Here is a 25900-nt window from a genome sequence, read left to right as displayed (position 1 = left end):
CTCCCTTAACACAAAAGCAAAGATGGTTACACAAACACTGCACTGAGTACATTCCCAGATCCCAGTAAAGACTTCTATTTGTTTGTTTGCTCATTTGTTTTCAGATGGCTTTACTGGTAGTCCAGAAAAGCCTTGAACTTGTTTAATAGGCAAGCTGGCACTGACTTCCTGATCTTGCTTTCACTGCCTCAGCACTGTGATTAAAGCCATGTGCCACCACACCCACCCTCAGACCTCCACTGGGAATTTAGCCTAGGGCTTCAAGCATGCTCCTTAAGCACATTACTGCTGAGCAACAGTCCTAACCTTGGAACTTTACTTTTCATTCACATTTTCTGGTTTATGTCTTTCCCGTAAAAACAAGAAATTCATTTATTACTAAGGTGATTAAAAATGCATTCAAAATTCTTTTAAAAGGTAAGAAATGAGGGCTGAAAAGATAGAGCCTTGGTTAAAAGCACTGGCTGCTCTTCCAGAAGACTCAGGTTCAATCCAGCACTCTCATGTTGGCTTACAAGATCTCTAACTCCAATTATAGGTAAGCCTATACCCTCTTCTGGCCTCCATGGACACTAGGAACACACATGACACACATATATACAGAAAGGTAAAACACTCAAACACATAAAAAAAATAAATATAAGAAATTATGGAGCTGGGGCAACACCTCAATCAAAAAGTACTTTCTGTGCAAGCATGAAAACATGTGTTTGATTTTCAGCATTCATATAAAAACCCAGAAACATGGTAGCATATTCTTGTAATCCCAGAGTGGGGAGAGGTAACCGAGAGGATCCATGGAACGTACTGGCTGGCTAGCCTAGCCTGATTTGGTAAGCCCCAAGTCCTAGCAAGAGACTCTTCTCAAAACACAAGGTTGGGGGGGGGGGCTGGAAAATGGCTAAATAATCAAGAGTGCGCTCTGCTCTTACAGAGAAGCAAAGTTTCAGTCCCAGGAGGTATGTTGGGTGTCTCACAACTACCTGTAGCTCCAGCTACAAGAAATCTGATGCTCTCTTCTGACCTCCTAGAATAGTAAAATTTTTTTTTTTTTTTTTTTAACTTTTAAAGGTAAGAAATGATGCCAGGATGTGGCTGTTCTCTGTAGTTCAGTTACCATTATACTTGATCTTCCTGCCTTTGGTCTTCAGCTCAACCCCAATCCCTTTTCCAATAATTAAGTTTTTCTTGCTTTTGATGGCGCCTAATGAATTGCAAACAGCCCCGTGGTATTAAGAAAACTTCCTCTTCTAGAGGCAGCCATAGAAGACAAATCTGTTATCTGGCAAATCCTATGGTTGCCTCATAAACACTGCCAATTTCATTTCTTGAGCAAAACTAAAGAGTCAAGACAACAGGCGAAGGACTATTTCTGTGGTGCTCACCAATCTCCCCCTGCCGAGGCAGGTCCAAGATCATCACATACAAGCCCGGATGTAGGCAAAAGGAAAGAGTTCTGGTAAACACAAGTGCCATGACGGCCTTTGGGCTATTTCAGATACTACATTGAATCCTGCAGATTTCTGCCCTCATAGGACACAGGTAGAGACACTACTCATTCACCATCAGAAACTGTCACTAGGGCTGAGACCTCTTTTTGTTGTTCATACAGCAAGTGCTGTTGAATTGGATGTAAATCCTCTAGCAACATCCACACAGGAAACACCAGTCCTATCAACATACTCGCAAAGGCTTAAGCTCCTCTCCGTGACCCCTCCCACAAACTGCCAATCCTGGAGACAAGAACTTCCGTTGGCTTATCCTCTAACACCATTAGTCTCTCCAATTATGCTTCCATGCCACTTACTATGCAAGGATATGCCTGGCTATGCCAATGGCATTAAAGTGATCAACAGTACAACTGACTCTTTGAAGACTTCAGCAATGAGGGCAGAGTCTGACATGAAAGAACATATAGGCTGAATGTGAGAACTCCAAGAAAGATGGACAACTCCACAGAGGACTTTCCAGACCTCCAGGAAAGTACAAGTGTAAGTCTCTGGCTTCGTTTTCCTTACTAAACCAAGATCTTGGGAGTGAGACTTGGTAACCCCTTTAAAGACTAAAGTAATAGTTGGGTGGTGATGGTGCACACCTTTAATTGAAGCACTTGGTAGGCAGAGGCAGGGAGATCTATGTGAGTTCAAGGCCAGCCTAGTCCACAGAGTGAGTCCCAGGACAGCCAGGGCTACACAGAGGAACCCTGTCTCAAAAACACAAACAAAAAGAATAAAACAGCAGAGACTAAGGATGCAGCTCAGTTGTTAGAATGCTTTCCAAGCATCCAGGAAGCCTTAAAGTCTATCTCCAGCACTGCATAAGTCAGGGATGGTGGAAACTCAGGAGGTGGAGGCAGGAGGATCAGAAGATGAAGGTCATCTTTGACTACACAGTTACTCTGAAGACAGCCTCGGTGATGAAACACTGCTCTTTTGTTGTTCACCCAACAGCCAATCCATCTTATTCCTAAGCTCCCTGCCTTTGCTTCTGCTGTCCTCAAAAATCCACAAGGCTGTCTGCCCCTTCACCAATTCACACCATACTCCACTTGATGCACCTACTGTTAGTGCCAACAAGGCACAGTTAGGAAAGTGGGGCACCGCAGAAGCAGAGCTTTATCTGAATTTGTTTCTTGGCTCCAAGAGGGAAGAGCTTCAGCCCCTCTACTGTAAGCAATGGGTAACACTATATTCTCTACATCTATTGTAAGGATTTAGGAAGCAACGCTCAGCATGGCACCCAATACAGGTACAGCAGATTCACACTATTATCCTCTATCCTTCCTACCCAAGTGAGCTCAATGACAGAGAAGCAGGTCCCCCTTGCCCTGGCATGCTCAAAACTACAGGATGGGAATCCAGGGCCTCAGGTGACAGCGTGAGACTCAAAATGAACCCCTGATGCTTTGCTACCCTCAACTCTTACCTGCCCAACATTGAAGGTCAGTGTGATGGCATAAAAGAAATTAGAGTTGGCACTTCCTGCATAAATCCATAGGTGCCACAGGACAGGGAAGAGAAGAGAGCAGACGACAATGATGCAGGTGAGGACGAAGATGTTCCGTAGGACTGCAAAGACAGAGGGTCAGTTAGTCCAGCACTCGCTCTCTCACATACTGTATTTGCTGTGATTCACACAGGACAGAGGGCAGCTCGAATGGCTCAAAGGTGGGCATTCCCAGACACACTGTGTGCTAGGAGGCAAACTGCAGACCCTGGTCAATAGCTCCCCATGCTCATGATGGGAGTCCATATTTGGAGACTTTCATCCCACTGCAGGATTGCTTGCCTGAAAACTAGCCACAATCAGCAATTCTGTGAATGCTTCTAGGTGTAACAGTGAGGCCATTTCATGAAGACACTGGTCTCCTACTCTCCAACCCCCCCACTGGGATAAAACATGGCCATGTTGTCTTATGGATGAGCAAAGGACATGAACCAGCATTAGAGTTCCACAGTTGCCATAGCCTACAGGGGCCTAAAGCACACTATTTCACATGCTTGTTTTGTTTTGCTTTACTTTTCCTTAGATGACTTACAAATCTCTCTTCTTCCCAATCCCCCCAAAGCAGGGTCTCATGTGGCACAGGCAGGCCTCAAACTAGCTAGAGATGACTTTGAACTCCTGATACTCCTATTACTGCCTCCCAGGTGTTGGGTGCACGCCACAACAAACCACAATTTTATTGATTTGTATATATGAGCATTTTGTTTGCACAAATGTCTGAGCCTGTGTGTGTGCCTGGTATCCACGGAGGTCAAAAGACAGTGTCAGATTATCTGAAACTGGGGTTATGGACAGTTGTGATCCACCATGAGGGTCTGGAAATTGAACCTGGATCCTCTGCAAGAACAAGTACTCTTAAGCACTGGGCCATTCCTCCAGACTGCAAATCTCTTCTTGATGCCCTTCTTTCTTACATTACTCCCTGCCCCAGAGGAATACTGAGGCCCTCTAGCAAGGACCTGGAAAGGCAGCCTCCAGTTTAGATTAGAGCACAGACGGTGGCCACACAAAGAGTTGGCTTTAAGGGAGACATGGGTTAAAAATCCTATTCTGTCCAGCACAGTGTAATGGCCCATGCCTCTAAATCCATTACACAGGGAATGGAAGTGGCAATGAGTTGTTTGAGGCCAGCTTTGGTTATAAATCCAGGGAAGCATGGGTTACACAGATGCTATCTCAAAACAAAACAACTGCAAAATTCATCTGTTATTAGTTTCTCTAAATTTTAGCTACTTCAACTTTAAAATGGGGTTAAAATGTCTGCTAAGTGAATTAAATGAGACATGTAATAGTCAGATAGGGTGGCAAATATCTGGTCTCCCAGAACCTGGGAGGAAAGTTGAGGAGAATGGCTACATAAGAAACTCTCAAATTACAAATCATCAACAGCAAAGGGGTATGTAAAATAAACCTGGGCATGTTTATTACTGTATGAGTTTTCCATTGCTGCTACAGCCAATTCCCATATTAGCACTTTTGAAGATTTATTTACTTATTAGGTATACAGTGTTCTGCCTGCTTATGTGCCTACACATCAGAAGAGGGCACCAAATCTCATTATAGATGGTTGTGAGCCACCATGTGGTTGCTGGGAATTGAGCTCAGGACTTCTGGAAGAACAGCCAGTGCTCTCAACATCTTAGCTATCTCTCCAGCCCCCATATCAGCCCCCATATTTTAAAAATACAACTTACAGCCTGGCACAGTGGTGTACGCCTGTAATCCCACTACGGAGGGAGGCAGAGGCAGGTAGATCTCTGTGAGTTTGATGGCAACCTGATCTACAAAATGAGTCCAGGACAGCCATGGCTACACAGAGAAACCCTGTCTCAAACAAAACAAAATAAAAAATACAATTTACCATTACACACTGGGGATCAGGAGTCCAAAATGGGTCTTCTGGGCCACATTCAAGGCCTTCTGGATTCTCTGCGGAAGAATCTACTTGCTTACCCTTTCCAGCTTATTGGGCCTGCACTCCTCAGCTTATAACACCCATTACAGCTTCCAAAACAGCACCAAAGGACCCAAGCCTTCTCAGAGTTTGCCATGCTCACCTCTTTGGCCTCCCTTGTCCACTGCCTTGCTTTTCCCTGTTCTTTGTTTAGTATATTTTATATGTTAGAGTAGTGTTAGGTTCACAGCAAAGCTGATTAGGAGGCATAATTGGTCTTCATACTCTCCAACCTCCAACTTTCTTCTCTGAGAAATCCTTATGATTGTACTGTGCTTTCCTAGATAACCCAGGATAAGCTCATTTTACAACCACTAATGTAAAGTCCCTTTTTGCCATACAAGGTTCTGGAAATTATGATGTGGACATTGTTGAGAGCGATGAGAAAGGGAATTATTCTGCCTACCACAGGGTACTCACTTTGTTTTAATTTAATAGGCATCATCTGACAGTAGATTCACTGTTATTTCTATTTATACTTTCTTATATTTTAAATGTGAATAAATATTACTTTAAATTAAGTAATTCAAACAACATAAAAAATTATTTCCACTGGGCGTGGTCCCTGGCAGGCCCTTAATGAAGTGTTGTTCCTCCCTCTTCTCTGACCCAGACTCAAAAGAAATCCATTTTCTTTTTCTTTCTTTCCTTTTTCTTTCCCCTAAGATAAGGTATCACTATGTAGCCCTGGATAGCCTGTTTCTGGCTGGGGTCACTGAACAAGGAACTACTTGGGCTACAGACCATTCAAGCTTTATTCTGGCTAAAGCTGAAAAAGAGATCTACCTGCCTCTTCCCCTATAGTGCTGGAATTCACTGTGTGTGCCATCATGCCCAGAAAAATTTATTTTCTAAACCAAACTTTTTGAGATTTGCAAAACTGAGACAATCCCAGGTCACTTGTCTTAGTTCTATAACCACTGGGTAGAGACACTGTGCTGGACTCATCCACTAGCAGGGGACTGGATGACAGACAATTCTCTGCTCTAGCTACAAAAAAACAGGGAACCTTACCAAGATGAACTCAGAGTACCTAGGGTGTGGCACACACAGAGGTTCTGTAAGTTTTCTGAGTGACTGAACTCTTGACAGTCACTAACATGTGGCCTAATAGGACTAAGTGGCTTGAAGTCATTTTTAAAGCTAAGTGTTACCAACACATAGTTCACTAATTTTGTTTGCTTATTGAAACAGGGACCCATATAGCCCAGGCTGGCCTTCAACTTGATATGTAGCCTAGGATAGGATAACCTTGAACTCCTGATACTCTTGCCTCCACCTTCCAAATATATACCATCATGCCCAGCTATAGTCCAGTCTTTATAAAAAGGGTAAGTACCCTTCATTTGTTATTATTGTTTAAAAAGTCGTTTTAGATGGGTGTGGTGGTACACCCCTTTATTTCCAGCACTCAAGAGGCAGAGACAGGTAGATCTCTGAGAGTTTGAGGCAAGCCTAGTCTATACAATGAGTTGTACAACAGCCAGAGCTACACAGACACTGTCTCAAAACAACAACAAAAGCATTTTTAAATGGAGGAAAATATTGGTAGCTGATTATTTCATCAGCCAGCAAAATAAAAAGCTGGTAACTTTACCATCTGCTGTTTTTCAAATGTTAGTGGTGTAGGAAATCCTGAAATTTGAACACTAGCCTGGAGGCCTGAAAAGTTTCCTTTTCTGATCTAAATTTTCCATGACTCTCAATGGTCAACACTGACAGGCCAAAGCCCTGAGACCTCCCTGGGAAGTCTGTGTCTCTTCCTGTAGCTAGGGAGAAGCCCAGGAAAAGCGATGTTTACAATGAGCATTATTAGATTGATGTTATGAAGAAAGAGAACAAATCTGAACAAATCTACTCTGATGCTAGATTTCATTTCTCAGTGGTTCTTTCTCATCTTCTATAAATCCCACGGCTGAAAAGAGCATATACTCTTTCTAGAATATGAGTTGTAGGGCCTGGTAGCCCAAGTGGTTCCTGGTTCTGCAACCCTGGCCAGAGACAGAGGCTTCAGATGGGGTGACAGGAAAAAGACTTGCATTCAAAAGTGAAAGAGGTCATGAGTGCAGCCTCTGGCTGCAAAGAGACATTTTGATGTGCTTGGAAGACCTTCACCAGCATCCAGCTGGATTCAGGCCAGTGGTGACCTTTGCAGGAACAGGGAACTGCTACTCACTCTTGCTGGCTGGAAGGCTGGCAGATTAAAGCTCTATGCCAGAGCAGATGGAACTGAGGACCTGGGGCACAGGACAGCTTGTTCCAGGCACCAGGAGGTATCAGAGACGACCAGGGCCTACACGCTTCATCAGACCTGCTAGGTCAGATGGAGTCAAGTTCCCCAGACAGTCACTGGGTGGCTTATCCACTCTGTGGCACCACTCTGAAGAACAGGAACTTCTGACAAGGACCTTTCCCTCTCGAGCCTCAGGCATTCAAAATAAAATGTCACCTAACATATCTGGTCTCATCAGGAGGGTCACAGAGGGAATTAGGGGGCTTCAAAGGCCAAAGACATATTTCTTCTCTTAAATTACATGCTAGATACATAAAGGAAGTTAGAGCATAATGCTTGTAATTTATTTGAATTTTAATCAACATTTGTTTACCTTTACACAATGGTTAAAAAACAAAAACATATAGGACATGTTCAACTCCAGCCCTGTGGTAGCTGGCTCTGCAGCTGGACCACTGCAGGCTGGCACCAACTCTGCCAGCAGGCTGTTCTCTAACACCACAAGTATGCATCTGTCTGACTCATCCTGACCCAAGGCTGCAGAGACCAATGGCTGTGATTCATTTATTTGTTTCTGTTGTTCGAGTCAGGGTTTCTCAGTGTAGTCCTGGATATCCTGGAACTTGTTCTGTAGATCAGGCTGGCTTCGAACTCAAAGATACACCTGCCTCAACCTCCTAAGTGCCCAGATTAAAGGTGCATCCAGGACAGGGCCTATTCTTTTCTTCCCCACTGGCCCATACAAGAAAACAGGCGAGGTGGGAACTTAATACTAGCAGCTAGTGTTTCAATGGGATATCCTACGATATTAATTATATTCACCTAGGACAAAAGACTTCACAAACATCTACTCAGAGGCCCAAGGCCAAGGCTAAAGACATTTTGTTAGTATAATAACTCACAGATGTCAAGTCCCAAACATTAGTAGTCCCTCTACAGTGCAAAGTGTGTCAGCTACTACTCCTTCATGAACTTCAGATAAGCTGTCTCTATAAACTCCTTGCCAACCAGTCAGTAACAGCCTCTACTGAATAGAGCCTATTAGATCATCCAGGTTTCTGGAAACTAACCTCTCCTTCTCTGCTTCATCGTTCCTGTGGCTGTGGGCATAAAATAATTTATTTCAAGAGTTTTGTTTTAGTTTTTGTTTTGTTTTTCAAGACAGGATTTCTTTGTGTATCCCTAGCTGTCCTGAAACTAGCTCTGTAGACCAGGCTGACTTTGAACTCACAGATTGTTTCACTTATATATATATAATACACATATATGTGTGTGTGTATATATATATGTATTATATATTATATTATTATATATTAATTATAATACATTTAAATAATAAGTATTATTATATTGATTATAGTTGTAAACATAATATAAATGTAGATTTAAGAATTTATATTAAATATATATCTATATGTATTTCAATGGTTCTGACTGCTTAGCTTGAAGCTTTGATAGTGGAAATATGCAGGGGATGCTCCTGGTTAATTATTACTGGTGATAACTGTAGCACTATTAATATATTTTCTTTCTCCAACTTAAAAAATATCCGTGAAAAATACATTTACTTTTGAGACAGGTCTCCCTCTGTGTGACTGCCATGACTAAGCTCAAATTTGCTATCCTCCTGCCTCAGCCTTTGAAAGTGTTGGGGTTACAGATCCATGCCAGGATGCTCCACTTACTCTCTTCATCTTACAGATGGAGACGAAAGGCTCCCACAACAGCTGCCTGGGAAAGGCAAGCTGTAGAATCAAACTGTAGCCAGTCTGTCCACAAACTCAGGTCAGCAATGTGAGATTGCTACAGAACGCCTCTGAGAAAGGGCAATACTCTGTGCAGGACAGACAGCAAAGGAAAACAACCTGCTTCAGAGAGGGAAAGACCAGCGCCTGAAGCCCTACCCTCCCACGCACTGAGGCCTGTCCATACACTCTGATTGCCTCATGATTCACCACTGGGTGATTCTTGTCTGTGAAATGAGGATGTCACAAGCAGAAGATGCTAACTCCTCTCAGTCACCTCAGATTGGTCATCACTCCTCCAGGCCCAGGAGTCACACCTGTCCTGGGCTTGGCCTGCCCACTTAGCTGTTTCCCTTCCCTCTGGGGCCTGCACTTACAGGTCGGTTTCCTACACACAGCTGCTCAGTTTCACTTCCTGGTTGACACCCAGACAACCCCAAAACAACAACTAACTTCCTCGGAAGCTTGCACTTGGAGTTCATTTCTGACAGTTGGCTGTGTGTCAGTTTCCCTCCCATTGGAAGAAGAGAACCAGGAGGGTAACTAGGCCTATTTCCTTCAAAGGAAGGCTTCAAAAGCCTGTCTACATACATTTGCTGATTCTTTTGTGTAAGGATCCATGTTGGGTACTGGAAACACAGAGGCAGAGGATATCTGCTCTAAGGGAGCCTCCAGAGAGATGGGTAGAATTGAGAGGGGTCTTTGTAGGAAGCAGGAAGTCTAATGTTCACATCCTGAGGCTAGAGTTGCACTCGTTCAATAGGAAGCTTGGCCATTGTCCAATAGAAAGACTGGCCATATGTGGCTTCCTGCATTTGAATTTAAATGAAGATTTCAGTTTCTGCTGGCACCATGGCTCATCTCTGTACTCTCAGTATTCGGGAACCTAAGACAGGATGACTGCTTCTAATGATAGGCTACACAGCGAGTTTCAGGCTGGCGGTGGCTACAATCTAAGCTCTGTTTCAAACAAACAAACAAACAAACAAACAAACAAACAACCCAATGGAAAAAAATCTGTGCATGGTAGTACACACCTGAATTCCCAGATTTGAGAAGAGGCAGGAGGATCGGGAGTTCGAGGTCATCTTCAACTACAAAGAGAGCTTAAGGCCAGTTTGGGCAATGTGAGACCCTGTTAAAAAAAAAAAAAAAAAAAAAAAAAAAACTGGGAGTAGGGGGGAGAAGAAGGAAAAAATTTAGTCTTTGTATAACATTAGTAACTACTCTACTGGAATACAAATTGGACACGGTCGTCATTACGAAAATCGAGGCTGGACCGCACTGGGAAAAGCCCACAGAGGTAGGCTGCAATCAAGTCTTGCTATTTAGCAAACATGTGACCTTGAACAAGTGGCTCTAGCTTTCTGTACCTCAGTTTTCTCATCTACATAAAGGAGATTCTTACCTCAAAGGCTGATGCACAGACAAAATGAGCAACAATGGTCAGGTACAAAGCCAAGTACTCTATTAATGGCAGGTTATCTGTATTTCCATCACTGCTTACAGCAACCACGAGGCACACACAGGCACATGCGTGCTTCAGGTTGCTTTCTCTATCTCAGCGCTGCCAGCACAACAGGTGCCTGGTAAATGCGTGTCAATTCCCTTCTCCCAGCTGTCTCACCTAGGAGTTAGATGGACTTGAATCTATCCCCAGTGAAGAGAGTCAGAATACTCACATCTGTAGAGATGGTTCCACACAGGGAAGAAAGCCATGTAGAGGGCCACATCCCCCACAGTTGGATAGGACTTGAAGATAGAGATGACAGCAATCTGAATGAACATGAAGAAGATGGGGTGCTCCCTGGAGCAGCAGGAAAGACAAACCGTCAGAGAGGTTAGGCAGGGACCAGGCCCACTCTATAGAGACTCCCGATCCCACCACATAAACCAAAAATGCTCCCAGAGGTACTTCAGGCAAAGGCTGCCTTACTACTCACAAGGCATGAATGGGCCAGGCCACTGTAGTGGAACAAAAAAAAAAAAAAAAAAAAAAAAAGCAGAGATAAAAAAAAAAAAAAAACTGCCCAGATGTGGCAAGGAAGACCAGACAAACACCAGTAAGCTGGTTTATAGAGACACTGCCCATCAATAGATACCTCCCATCTATACTAGCTTTGGGCCTGCCCCACAGGATCCAAAGCAAAAAAGCAAATTAAGTTAGCATTCCTTAGATGGATGGTGGTGGTGAAAACCTTTAATGCCAACACACAGGAGGCAGAGGCAGCCAGAGGGAATTCCAGGACAGTCACAGCTACACAAAGAAACCCTTGGGGGGGGGGGGGAGCATTAGCATCCCTTAGCCTAAATAAATGACTGCTTTGCTAGAGATATCAGGCAGCCTCTCTCAGTAAAGTCCCTTGTCAGGAACTGCCTGCTGGCTGATGGCTTGCTTAGTGGCAATATAGTAAGAGAAATATGTAGACCTTTATATGCAGCATTTTCAGTTCTTCAGGCACCAGAATTCATTCTCTCTCTCTCTCTGTTTTCTGATAATGTCTCACGTAGCACAGACTAGCCTCCAACTCACTATGTAGTTGAGACTAGCCTGATCCTCTTGCCTCTACTTCCTAGATACTGGGATTATAGGCAGCTAACATGCCTGTCTCAGAAGTGAATTTTGGGGACTTTCAACTAGTAACGGCTGAAACTGATTTTAAATTAATAAACTGCCATGGCTACAATCTTCTGAGCCTTTTTTCCATGCTGAGTTCTGTGCAGAGTTTCTCCTGCATCATCTCAGACAATCCTCACAGCACCACAACCAGCCCTCCAAGCAGAGATTCCTGTCCCTTGTCCTTCCTAGATAAGGAAGCTGAAGTTCAGAGAAGTGATGGAGCTGTCTGTGTGCAGAGCTCCTAACACATCATGCTCCCCTCCTTGGTGTTTCCAGTCTCACAGCCGAAGTCAGGAGAGGATGGGGGACACAGCTCATCCTACAGTCGCCTCTGAGAACAGACCAAGAGCTAAAGGGAAGCTAGTAGGAAGAAGCCAGTAATACAGCCCTCTCAATAGCCCTGACACAAGCATTGGCGCTAGATGCTGGCTTGTGAAGGACTTTGTCAGGTCCTCTGAAGCCAGGTGATGGGGGCACCTTTGGTCCACCACAAGTGCTCTCCTTAGGAGCTCGGTGTGGCCCAAGGAGATGAGAGCAGATTGTGGAGTCAGACAAGCTCTGCCTGAATCCCACTCCACTGCTTGCCAGCTGTGTGATTCTAGGAGAACTGTCCTCTCTCCCTGAGCAACATTTGTTCAACTATAAAGTGGAATGATGGCAGGAAGATAATACTGGCATCCGAGTGGCTGAGTTTGCTATCTACCCATTTCACAGAGCTGGCAAGTACATGGTAGCTCTTACATTATAGAGGGGAACTAACTACACAGAAAGCCACATCTGAGGGAAACTGACCAGATTAAAAAAGTGCTGTGCAGGGGCTGGAGAGATAACTCATCGGTTAAGAGCACTGGCTGTTCTTCTAGGAGTCCCAGGTTCAATTCCCAGCAACCACATGATGTCTCACAACTGTCTAACTCCAGTTCCATGAAATTTGACACCCTCACACAGACATACATCCAGGCAAAACACCAATGCACATCAAATAAAAATGCCTAGCCTCCCAAACATGCCAACTAGAGTCCCTTGGGATAAATCATAATTGTGCTGCTGATCAAGAACATCAAACCAGACACACTTTCTCCAAAGACATCCTCAGTGTAACTTCTGGTCTTGCCCAAAAGGTGGCCCAAGCACCTCCAGGTGAGAACAGGGGTCCCCAGGGCTCCAAAGGCATCCTCCTCGCAACCTGTACTTGTGTGTGACTCAAAACTGCTGAGCTGATCAAAAAAGCCAGTGCTGCCAGGCACAGTCAGGCCACACAGAGGAGGGGGACAAATAAGCAGTGGATCATCATACTTACTTTAACTTGATGGCTAAAGGGATTGTGTAGAAGAAGACGTTGATCTGAAACACGCAGACAAAAAAGAGGCTGAAGTGCTCAAACATCTCTGCAAAGAAGTACCAGAAAAGACCGATGTTTGGAGTGAGATCTGGAACAGAAAGTCTGCAATTAAGAAAACACAGGGGGAGAAAAGAGCAGAGTTACAAATGGTTGGCTTTGCCCTGCTTTTAGCTCACTACTGGGTGACCAAGGGTGCTATCATTCCTCTAAAGGTGTAAAGAACTCGCTAGATATCTAGACAACAGATAATTTACAAAAGACAGGGCTGAAGATGCAAACAATAGAAGCTATAATACATACTAGTTAAGGACTGGGGATATAGCTCAATTGATAGAGTGCTTGCCTAGCATGCACAAGTCCTTGGGTTCAATCCCCAGGACTACATTAAGCACAAATGTAAAAGCAGGAGATCAGAAGTTTAAAATCATTCTTGGCTGAATACTGAGTTCAAGGTCAGAATGGGCTACATGAGGGGAAAAAAATAAAACAAAACCAAAAACAAACAAAAACCAGCTACGCTAAAGGAATCTAAAATTAAAAAGGGATCCTTCCTAGAAATCAAGAGAATGTGAAATCTTTTCCACATTAGGCCAGTTTACAATCAGGAGCTACCCAGTACAGTAAGAGGAAATGGACTTAAGTACACAAAATCTGTTTTGGGCATTTGAAAGACCTGCCCAGAGGAACAAGCTCTCTGAACCTGCTGTTCCTCCCAACTCTTGTTCCATAGCCCCATAGCAGGAGCCAGAAAATAGCATGCCTGAACCTGCAACCAAGTTTTCCGAGGGCTTCAGGACCCATCAGCATGTTGTGTGAAAATCCCTAGGGCTACAAAACTCATTTAAAAATTTTGAGTTTATCTGGAAGACTTTTTTCTAGTTAAATCATACAAGAATAGGCTGCTATACTGGCTCTTCTAAACATTCATGCTACCTAAGTATATTCACACACACACACACACACACACACACGCAAATATTTGCAATTTTGTTGTTATTTGCTTGTTTTTCCTAGTGCTGAGAATGGAACTCAGGACTTCTAGAATGCTAGAAAGGCACTCTTGCTACTAGACTACATCCTGAGCTCTGTTTCTGTGTGTCTGTGTGCGCGCACACACAAGTGCGTGCATGTACGTGGTGTTTTGAAACAAGGTCCATGTAATACAGCCCAGGCTGCAATTGAACTTAATATATAGCCAAAGATTACGTTCAATCCTGATCCTCCTGCTCCACTTCCCAACTCCTAGGATTACAGGTGCATGCCATCATGCTTGCCTAGATTAAGTCTGTGTCTTCTGACAATGACATTTCCTTTTTTGAATAACGAGAAATAGAACAGAATTTTTGGCACACTGGAAAGAAAGCCAGGAAAATCTATTCACCAGGCATCATAGATGCCTATCCAAGGCAAAACACAAAGAACTCAAAGTGACTAAGCTATTACGCTCAGAACTGACCACAGGGAAACAGTCCAGGGCTGCAGACAAGAGTTCTCCCACTCCTGAGTCCATTCCCAATGTGACATCCTTATCTGCTACCTCCTGGGCTACCTCACACCTGCATAATCAGATGCCCCAGGGGCAGGACTGCAGTCTGGGCATCAGAAGCTCTCAGACATCCTAAATTATGAGGATCCCTGCTGTAAAGCTGCCTGCATAGTTTTCTCCCCCAATTCCACCATGAGCTTGAAAACCAAATTAGCTTCCAGAAATTTTGAGTGAAGTCTATACTTACATGAAACCGTAGACTGCAGGGATGAAGTCCCAGGAGCTGAGAAGGAAGAAGGAGAGGCAGACTATTACCCCTAGGCTTCCTGCGTACATCATGGCATACTCCCAAGAGAAGATCCAGAAGGCTTTGCTCTTCACTTTCACAGGGATGTACTGCCGCTAGGAGAAAGGCCGGAACAGGACATTTAGGGATACCAAGGACAAAAAACAGCTATCAGCTTATTCATAAAGATCCCTCCTATAAAATCAAGCCATGGCACACAATTTTGCTGTTTCTTTTCTTTTTTGTTTTTTTTGAGACAGGGTTGCTCTGTATAGACCAGGCCATTTTGGAACTTACTCTGCAGACCAGGCTGGCCTTGAACTCAGAGACTTGCCTGCCTCTGTCTCCTGAGTGCCGGGATTAAAGGCATGTGCTGATACCGCCTAATGATGATTCTTTTCTTAAACCACAAAGCATTTTGAAAAAAGTATTAATAATGTATCCTCTTCCAGGACAGCTGGGCGACACAAAGAAGCCCTGTCTTGAAAAAGCAAAAAAAAGCATCCTCTGCCGGAGAGCTACTAAAACTACTCCAGTGTTTGTCCTGAAGACTTGTACACAAAATACCCATGAGAAGACACTCTGCACCAGGAGGAAAGCGTGAACTTCAGAGCAAGGGGACAACGGCACGTGACATATAAACTGCACTTGTATACGGCAACATAGCTAAATCTCAAATGTCAGGCTAGAGCAGAAATCGCCATGGGATCAATAGAAAATGAAAACATTTATGCTTTCTTGAGATTACATCTAACATGATTATCTGTTACTTATATATATATGTCGGAATTTAAGCATAAAAGTTTATATCCTTATAGAAGGATATACACTGACTGGCAAGATGACTTGATAACTAAGAGTATTTCCCACCAAGCCTGGACTAAATTGAAGATCTACAAGGTGGAAGAGAGAATCAAGTCCTGAAAGTTTTCTTCTGACCACTTCACATGTACTGTAGCATGTATGTGCCATCACACACACAAAAAAATAAAATTTTAAATGTAATTTTTCAAAAAATAAAAAGAAATCGGGAGGTGGTGGCACACACCTTTAATCCCAGCACTCGGGAGGCAGAGGCAGGCAGATCTCTGAGTTCAAAGCCAGCCTGGTCTACAGAGCAAGTTCCAGGACAGCCAGGACTATACAGAGAAACCCTGTCTCAAAAACAAACAAACAAACCAAAAAATAAAATAAACAAATAAAAAGGATATACACTGAAGTCCTAATAGCTTCACAAAGTAGAAAGAAAAAAAAAAAAAAACAGTACATTATAAATTACATTCTAAACTGGGCAGTGGTATTACAGGCCTTTAATCCCAGCACTTACCTGGGAGGCAGCGGTAGGCAGATCTCTATGAGGCCAGCCTGGTCTACAGAGCGAGTTACAGGACAGCCAAACCTATACACAGAGAAACCCTGTCTCGAAAACCAAAACAAAACAAAATGAATTCTATTTCTTTAATGTGTGTGGTGGGGCTTTCATGTGCCCTGGTGTGTCTGTGGAAGTCAGAGGACAATTTATTGGAGTTGTCTCTGGTTTTTCACTACGTGGGTCCCAGAGAACTTTTGTTGAGCCTGGCAGCAGGTGCCCTTACCCAGCAAGCCATCTCACTAGTTCTACCTACAGTGTTCAATAAATATGTTCAAACCAAATATTAGTCTGATACGGTGGCACATTCCCTTAATCCCAACACTCAGGAGATCCCTGTGAATTTAAGCCAGGATGGTTTACAGATTGGGTTTCAAGCCAGCCAGAGTTACATGTTGAGACCTTGTCCCCATTCTCCCCATAAATAGCAGATATAAAACAAAATGGTAAAAAAAAAAAAAAAAAAAGTTGTTGTTTGTTTGTTTGTTTTCACTTTGAGCCGCTGTTTAAAAATGACTGATGGGGGATGTTAAATTAATATTTCTCTGCCTTTCACATGAAAGAGAAGCTATAAATCAAAGGACAAAGAAGGTATGTCCAGTGGCTCATGCCTGTAGTCTCGGTGCTACTGAGGTTGAGGTAAGAGGATTCCAAGAGTTCAAGACCAGCCTGGGTCACGCAGTGAGACCCTGTCTCAAAAAATAAGTAAAATATTAGGGGGTAAAATCCTAAAGGGAATTAGGCTTGTATAATCTCAAATTATCTTTCTAAAGGCACTAACTCCAAGAAGAACACAGGGAGCCCAAGCCTGACAACTGAAGTTTGACCACCAAGACCCACGTGGGAGGAGAAAACTGTCCTCAGACCTCTACATGTGCTCTGTGTCACAAATGCACATAAGGACATCACGGAATCTGTGGTAAGGGTACTATATCTGCACGTATAAGAGCACACCTAAATAAGAAGGAATGTATGCAAAAGCACCACTGAATTTCACAATCAGACTGCTTGGAAGAAGCTTAACACAAAAAAAAAGAGTTATACTTCCCCTGTCTCAAGTTCTGGCATAGAACTGAGCATGGTGTGGCTCATACCCATTCATACCAATACCTGGAAGGCTGAGACAGGGGATTGTTGAGTGTTCAAAGCCCGACTGGGCTAGAGAGTTCCAGGTCAGCATAGGCTAGAGTGAGACCCTGTCTCAAAAAATAAAATAAGATAAAAAGTAAAACTATTTACAGATCGCAAAACTATAATTACTTTTAAAATCCAGAATAGGTATCATTATTGTAGTTCCCTTTTATTGTTTTTTTTTTTTTACTTTTATTGTTTATTCCCTTTTTATAAAAGATTATTTTATGTGCACAGTGTTCTGCCTGCATGTATGCATACCATGTGCATGCCTGGTGCTTGGCAAGTTGTTAGACCCTCTAGAACTGTAATTATGGATGGCTGTTAGCCACCATATGGATGCTGGGAACCAAACCTGCCTCTCTCCCAAGGGCTAGGATTACAGGTGTGCGCCATCATCTCCATCTTCCATTACGGCATTTTCACATATGTCACTGTTCTTTGTTCTAATTTACATCTCTTCCCCACTGCCCTTTCCTGTGTTCCCTGTCCAACTACTTCCCCCAGATAATTCTCCCTTCCACTGTCATATCATATGTATTCTGTTATCTGCGTAAGAGTTCAAAACTGTCACAAAAACAAACAAAAGGAGCTGGAGAGATGGCTCAGAGGTTAAGAGCACTGTCCGCTCTTCAATTCCCAGGTGCTCAGTTCAATTCCCAGCAACCACATAGTGGCTCACAACCATCTATAATGAGATTTGGTGCCCTCATCTGGTGTGCAGGCGTACATGCTGACAGAACACTGTATACAGAATAAACAAAAATAAACTAAAAGTAAAGTAGGAAAGAACCTGTTCCACCCCAGGGTTCTTCTCTAAGCTTACATCTAGCTATACAGCTCTATTCTTCTTATGCTCATATTTTTTCCCTTAAATGTGCTGTCACTAAGCCACCTGTCATTATCTAAATTAGTGAAATTCAGTTCTTTAGTCTCTCTAGCACTTCTGGGGTTTTTGTTTTTTGAGGGGTGGGGTGGGGGAAGGTAGAGTTTGGGACAGAGTTCTCTGTGTATCCCTGGCTGACATACAAGTTGTGCTGTAGACCAGGCTGGCCTCAAACTTAGAAATCTGCCTGTCTCTGCCCCCAAGTGCTAAAGGCATACAACACCACTGCTCGGCCTCCCTAGCACTTTGCAAGCAAGCGTTCAACAGACAAATGTGACTTGTAATTATGGTGTTTTGTGACTGCTCTATTTTGATTACTGTATATTCTTTGACTGATATATTTTGTGTGCGTGTGGTTGTTGAATTGACCAGGTGGGTACAGAACATTCCCATCATCACAAAAAGTTCTATTGGGGCTGAAGAAATGGTTCAGTGGTTACAAGCACTGGCTGATCTTCCAGGAGACCTGGATTCAAGTCCCAGCACTCACATGGTGACTCCTAAATGTCTATAACTCCAGTTCCAGGAATCTGATACCCTTTTCTGGTCTTCATGAACACAGCAGGCATGTGGTGCACAGATACATAAGGAGGCAAAACACCCATACACAGAAAATAAAAGTAAATCTTAACAAAAAAAAAAATTAAATTAAATTAAATGATCTTTGAAAAAGAATGATGTTTCATAAGGTAGATATAGGAGTAAATGCCCACAATCCTCCCTCCTGGAAGGTGGAGGTAGGAGGCAGAAAATAAGCAACAACTAAGTTTCTGTTTGGACCTTATTCTTAGTGACTTATTTAATTCAATGTGTTACTGTTGACCTTTGAATGGCAAATGTTTTTTCCTTACCAAACTTGTATTTATAAATTGTGAATCAAATTCCAGGTACAATTTTATTTTTAAGATAAGTTCCGTGGGGAGCACAGCCATAAAATGATAAAGCGAGGAAGAATATTTACTGAGTCTATTTATAAAAACTGAAGTTGCATTTAATCTTTCAGGACTGCTCCTGTTACATAGCACAGCATAAGTGAAATTATTTTCTTTTTTAGGCTCACTCTGTATCCATAGCTGCCTTCTCTATGTAGCCCAGGATGGCTTTTCTGTGTAGTCCAGGCTGGCTTCAAAGTTGTGTCAATACTTCTGTCTCAGCATTTTTTTTTTCATTGTTTTTGAATAGCTTTTCTTTTTAGAAAATTTATTTTCTTTTTAATTATGTGCACTATGTATGTCGATGTGGGGGTGTTCATATGCAAGTGGAGGTACCCACAGAAGCCAGAGGAGTTTAATCCCTCTGGAGCTGGAGATACAGACTGTAAGCCACCAATATGGGTGGTGGGATTCAGGGAACTCTGCAAGAGCAGTACATTCCCTTAACTACTGAGCCATCTCTCAGCACCTGAAACACAGTTTTGATTTTTGCTTGTTTCTTTTCAGACAGGATCTCATGTAGCCCAGGCTGGCACCCAACTCTTGAGGATGACCTTGAACTCATGATCCTCCCACCAAGTATTAAAATTATAGCTGTGTGCCACTATACTAGGCTGAGGTCTTGTTATTGATCTGGCTGGCCACAAAATTACAGCAATACTCTTGAATTAGCCTCTCAAGTGTTGAGATTATAGAAACGAACCACTAGGCCTTGCACACTGAAATTCCTTTGCTGCAGCTGCTGGTGGTGGTAATGGTGGTGGTAATGGTGGTGGTGCTGTGTGTGTGTGTTAAGCCAGAGGGCAACCTTGGATGTCATTCAAGAGCCATTCACTGTATTGTTTCAAGGATATTCATTTATTTGTTTGTTTGTTTGTTTGTTTGTTTATGTGTGAGGGGCAGGTGGTTAGAGGACAACTATCAGGAGTTGGTTCCCTCCTACCGCATGGGGGCCAGGTATCAACTCAGATCATCTGGCTTCTCCTTTACCAGCTGAGCCATCTTCACGGCCCTTGTTTTGTTGTTGATTTTTGAGACAAGGTCTCATGTAACCCAGGCTGGCCTTAAACTCACTATGTAGCCAAGAATGACCTGAAACTTCAGGTCCTCTTGCCTCCACCTCCCCAGTCCTGGGATTATAGACATGCTCCATCATACCTGATTGTTTATGCAGCATTAGGAATGAACACAGTCCAAGCAATCTACCAACTGTGCTCTATCCTTAGTCCCCAGCCCCAATAATTCTTCTCCTACTAAATCCATCTGTGGTCAATGGGAGACACTTTAGGTTGAATCTTGAGTCCTTTTGGGGTGACTTCAATAGCTGCTGGTGGCTTGTTATCTGGTATCACAACATTCTATGATCACCCTGTGCTGGAATCAACCATTTCTCTAAGAAGCTAATTTCTTTTAATGGGTAAATTGCATCAGTAGTGGAATTTTTGGTTTCTTTAAAAACTCAGTCATGTTACATAGCAGGTTTTTGTTTTAATCCCAAGTATGGGATATGGGATTGCCTTAGTTTATCCACAGCTGATAATTGCTTCATGTGGCACATGGTCTTTGCCAGCTGCTAACAGCATTGTGCAACTCAGAGAGGGCTGTGGTCTTTGCCAGCTGCAGATAGTAGAATTCTGAGGACTCTGGGAAGGTATAAATACAAGAGCCCCAAGAGGATCTTAGGGAAAACAGAGAGAGGAGGAGGAAGGCTGCTTGTTCGTTTCACTGCTGCCGTTTGCCAGATGGTTCGATATCCTGGGAGACCTGTAGATATCCTGACAACTGAGATTGGTATTTTTCCCAAAGAACCTGACAACCCTAACCAGCCTGAAGTAGCCAAAAAAGGTCTACATCCCCTTCCCCTTCTAACTTTCTTTCTCTCCTACCTAGTGCGGGGGAGTTGGGAGGGAGGTAGAGGCTTTAGGAACCCCAAAATAAAACAATGTTTTAAAACAGCACCTACAGGCATCTCGAGATCACATGGGCAGTAAGGATGTTCACTGGGTCATCACTGTTCCTAGACTTTTTAGTGAGCACATGCATACACAAACAAAAACATGTGTCAAATACCTACAGGGGCAGACAGGCAACAGTGTGACAGAGATGAAGCAGGGACTATGGTGGAGTAAAGAGGGTATGCTTCATGTGATAGAGTCACATAAATATAAGGCTTCACATAAAGGCTTTACCTTCTATCAGTAAAGGGTTTGCCTTGCAAATATGAGGACCTGAGTTTGATTCCCAAAACTTAGGCAGATCAATGCTGGGAGTGGTGTACATGCTTGTAATCCCAGCACTGGGGAGGTGGACACAGGAGGATTTCATGGATTCACTGGCTAATCAGCCTAGCCTATTTGGTGAGTTCTAAGCCAGTGACAGATCCTGTCTCAAAACAAACAAACAAACAAACACACACAATCAATGAGACAGTGCCTGATGAACAATTCACATGGTGCACATGAACTTGCACACAGACACATATATACACATATATAAGAAGCCAGAAATATAAATTACTATTATTTATTATTATTTACAATTTATTCACTTTGTATCTCAGCTGTATTCCCCTCCCTCATCTCCTTCTATTCCCGCCCTACTTCCCTCTCCCCTAGTCCACTGATAGGGGGAGGTCCTCCTTCCCTACGGTCTGACCTTAGCCTATCAGGTCCCATCAGGACTGCCTGGAACCTCTTCCTCTGTGAGCTGGCTAGGTCACCCCACCAGGGAGAAGTGTTCAAGGAGCAGGCAACTGAGTTTATGTCAGAGACTGTCTCTTCTCCCCTTACTAGGAAACCCACATGGTGACTGAGCTGTCTATGGGCTACATCTGAGCAGGGGGTCTAGGTTCTCTCTATGCAAGGTCTTTGGTTGATGCACCAGTCTCTGCATTAAGCCCTGGGTCCAACTTTTTTGGCTTTGTTGGTCTCCTTGTGGGGCTCTTGTCTCCTCTGGGTCCTTCTATCCTGCCTCCTCTTCCATCAGACTCTCTGTGCTTGGCCCAAACTTTGGCTGTGAGTCTCTGCATCTGCTTCAATCCCCTGCTGGGTGGAGTCTTTTAGAGGACATCTGTGGTAGGCTCCCATCCTGTTCCTTCTTTTCTACCACTTCCAGTGTCTATCCTATTTATCCTTCTGAATGAGAATTAAGCATTTCTCTAGGGTCCTCCTTGTTGTTTAGTTTCTTTAGGTCTGTAGATTTTAGTACGTTTATCCTTTATCATATGTCTAATATCCACTTATAAGTAAGTATATACCATGTGTGTCTTTCTGCTTCTGGGTTACCTCACTCAGGATGATCTTTTCTAGTTCCAATGGAAATTCTTAATGTAAATTTTGAAAATGACAACTTTTTAAATATATTTGTGTGGTATGTGTATGCATGCTTACATCTTGGGGGAGGGGGATCACCTCTGTGCCTGGGGCAGCCAGAGGTGACACTAAAAATCTTCTATCACCCTCCACCTTATATATGACATTCAGGCAGGATCTTTACCTCAGCCCAAGCTCAACTTGGCCAATCTAGCTAGGCAGCTTGTTCCAGAGACTCTCTTCCCCTGTGTCCCAGGTACTGGGACATGTGGTCCGCTGTGCCCACCCTGAATTTATATGTGTTCTAAGGCTCCAAATTTAAGTCTGCAGAGCCTTGTACATGTTAGGCTAGTGTTTCATCACTGAACTTTAACTCAATTTATTTCTGTCTCCCCAATGCTCTAAAATACTTCCACAGAAACCATTTTCTTCAATATATGAAAAGGGGAAAAGCCAGTTACCAGAATCAAGTCTTTAAAAGGATCTGGAACCAAACAATATTCAAACTCTTGGAATCTTAAAACAAGAACCCGGAGAGCCAGACATGTTGGTTCATGCCCATGATCCCAGCCCTCACGTCATGAAGACAAGGAGACTGGCAGCAAACTTCCAGTAGATCGGCCAAACTGGGGAATTGCGGCTTCAAGTGAGATAGCCTGTCCTAACATGTGCCGTGGGAAGTGACCAATGAGATCATCCAGTACCGTCCTCTGGCTTGGACAGACAGACACATCCATGGGCATGTGCACCTGCATACATACTCACCCCCCCCCCACATAAACACAAATATGTGCACGTATATACATGAAAAATATTTCACTTTTAAATTAATTTGAAATTTGCACTTCCCACTACTTGTGTGTATGTGTGTGCCTCTGTGACTGGGCACACATGAGTACAGGAGACAACTTTGGTGTTGTTCCTTAGGTATTGCTCACCTTTCTTTGTTTTGGAGACTGGTTCTCTCACTGGCCTGGAATATAACAAAGGGCTGGAGTAGCTGATTAATGAGGCAGAGGGATCAGGAGTACAAGTCTTCCTCAGAACATTAGATTATAAATGGGTGTTCAAGACCCACCCTCTACTGCCTATTTATAAAAAGAAGAAAACTAACAGCCCGAAGCCTCATCCCTGGAACATCCCGGAAGCAAAACACACAACACAAAGCTGTTTCTGTTTCTGGAAATGGAGCAGGGTGTAAAAACTCTAAATAAAGGCCCCTCCTGAAGAAGCTCTGGGAAAGATGTAAAGGCAAATTGTTGGGAAAATGCTGATGGGATTGACTCCTTTGTGAGACATCACAAAATGACCTATCCTAAGTCACAGAAAAATATGGAAATCACAGGCTTAAATTCTTCAATTCAAAGACAAGAGGTCAGATTGTATTAAAGAAAAAAACCTGAACAGTGCCTACAAAAGAGCCTGGTGTCTGTTACTGTCATTGAAAGAGAACTGGGTCTCAAATCACTCATGGGGGTCCAAGGCTTTAAGAATTCCAAGCAAAATAATCACTTCAGCAGTACATATATTAAAACCGAAATGATACAGCTTCAGCAGTACATATATTAAAACCGAAATGATACAGACGATTAGCATGACCCCAATGCAAGGATGACACGAAAATTCATACTGCATTCTATATTTTTAGTATTCTTCGAAGTCCAAAAACAACATGTAGGAGATGTTTTTAGCGATTTACTTATTATTTTCTGTGCATTGGTTTTTTTGCCTGCATGCATGTCTTCTCCAATCCCCTGAAACTGAAGTTACAGACAGTGGTAAGCTGCCATGTGGATGCTGGTAACTGAACCCGGGTCCTCTAAAGAGGAACCAGGGCTTGCAACCATTGAGCCATCTCTCCAGCCTCCATGGAGAAGACTTTAATCTCAAAGGAAAAAAAAAAAGTTCCAAGCAAAAAGGAGGAAAGGAGAAAGGATGAACAAACTTCCTGGACTGTGTCAGGAGCCGTATAACTCCCACCCCAATCTCCCTCTCCAGAATCATAGCCTCAAGATTTTTATCTGCCCTGCCATGCCCCCTCTTTATGTTTGCTTTGTTTTTCTGCTATGCAGCCCATGCTAGCTTGGACCTCTGCCTTTTTTTTTAAATAATTATTTATTTTTATTTGTATGTATATTTGGTGTTTGGTCTACATTTATGTCTGTGTGAGGGAGTCAGGTCCACTGGAACAGAGTTACAGACAGTTGTGAGCTGCCATGTGGGTGCTGGGAATTGAACCTGGGTCCTCTGGAAGTGCAACCAATGTTCTTAACCACTGAGCCATCTCACCAGCCCCATAGCCTGGACCTCTTTCTGTAATCAGGCTGGCCCCAAACTCATGACAATCCCCCTGCCTCAGTCACCTAACTGCTGGAGTTACAAATATGCATCACCATGAAAGGCACAAGCTCAGGTTCTCAGTCATATGCTCGCATCTTGTTTTTCACCGTGGAATCCGGTGCTGGACATACCAGGGCTCTCCATTTTAGTCTGCCTGCTATCAGATCATAACACTGTAATGTGGAAACTAGGCTCCAAGCCAAGGTCACAGGAAGAGCAGAGTTGGGGGAGGGAACAGATGGGCTCAAACTATCATTTTCATCAGTGACTCACAGGGAGACAGCTGCAGCATCCCTGCTCTTGATCCTGTGTCTCATGAGAGAACAAAATAGTCGTTGCCTTTGGTTCTGATGAGACCCTAGCTTATCCACTTTGCAGACTCTAGAAACTCTACCAGCAGAAGGTAGGTGGGTTTACCATGCCAAAACAGGAAGTACAATCTAACTTCACAGTTCCTTTCCCCTCCTCACTCCTTCTTTTACCAGCTGATGACTATGTCCTTTCCATCACCACATCACTGCCATGTGAATATTAAGTAACTATATCTACTGATCTCTCATTAGACTGTTCTAGATACACAATGTGCATTAGCCCTTTCAACAGGTATTATTACCCCATTTAAAAAATTATTAGTATAGCCAGCATAGGCCTGTATATTAGTATATAGCATAGGCCTGTAATCCTAGCACTCAGGGAAGCAGAGACAGGTGGAGCTCTGTGAGTTCGAGGCCAGCCTGGTCTACAAAGCAATACAGGACAGTCAAGGCTACACAGAGAAACCATGTCTCAAAAAAAACATAATAAATACATTATTATTATTATTATTATTATTATTATTATTATTATTATTATTTGTGTATACGCATACGCGTGTGCGTGACATATAAGCACAGCATGCCCATGTGTTGGTGTGAGTGTGGAAGTCAGCAGACCACTTTGGGAAGTGAGGTCTCTTCTACTGAGGGCGCAGGGGATCTGACTCAGGCTGTCAGGCCTGTGTGGCAACACTTTATGGGCTGATCCATCTCGATGCCCTACTATCCTGTTTTGTGACTGAGGAAACAGAAGAAAGCCAGACAAAGACTGTCCCAACCAAGATGTTAAAAACAATTTCCTAGTCCCTTTTTTCCTATTCTAAAAATTTTCAAGTATCTAAAAAAGTTGAAATCTATCAACTAGTTTATTTATTTTTGTGTTTCATTTTATACCTAGTTTGAATATTAATACCTTATTTGGGTTCAGGTTTTCTCCCCCCCCCC

The 25900-nt window shown here is 43.2% G+C and overlaps 1 protein-coding gene and 1 non-coding gene across 3 annotated transcripts in view; one reads left to right on the top strand and one right to left on the bottom strand.

Moving 5' to 3' along the window:
* Pigu (phosphatidylinositol glycan anchor biosynthesis class U) overlaps positions 1-25900 on the bottom strand; it is a 92184-nt gene that overhangs the window by 12328 nt on the left and 53956 nt on the right. For both annotated transcript variants that reach the window (XM_055602283.1, XM_055602284.1), the window contains exons 8-11: positions 14634-14788; positions 12859-13002; positions 10621-10745; positions 2926-3068 (exon numbers count right to left, since the gene is read on the bottom strand). In XM_055602283.1, the coding sequence (XP_055458258.1) occupies positions 2926-3068; positions 10621-10745; positions 12859-13002; positions 14634-14788 (567 nt within the window). The remainder of the gene's footprint in view (positions 1-2925; positions 3069-10620; positions 10746-12858; positions 13003-14633; positions 14789-25900) is intronic.
* Positions 23845-23947, top strand: LOC129672822 (U6 spliceosomal RNA). Its single transcript, XR_008719570.1, has one exon. It is a non-coding gene; the product is annotated as a U6 spliceosomal RNA (small nuclear RNA).

The sequence above is a fragment of the Psammomys obesus genome, unplaced genomic scaffold (assembly GCF_907164565.1).
Source record: "Psammomys obesus unplaced genomic scaffold, mPsaObe1.curated_primary_1811, whole genome shotgun sequence".
In the NCBI taxonomy this organism is placed as follows: domain Eukaryota; kingdom Metazoa; phylum Chordata; class Mammalia; order Rodentia; family Muridae; genus Psammomys; species Psammomys obesus.
The sequence above is the reverse complement of the archived record's forward strand: the minus strand, read 5'-3'. Positions and strand labels throughout refer to the sequence as shown.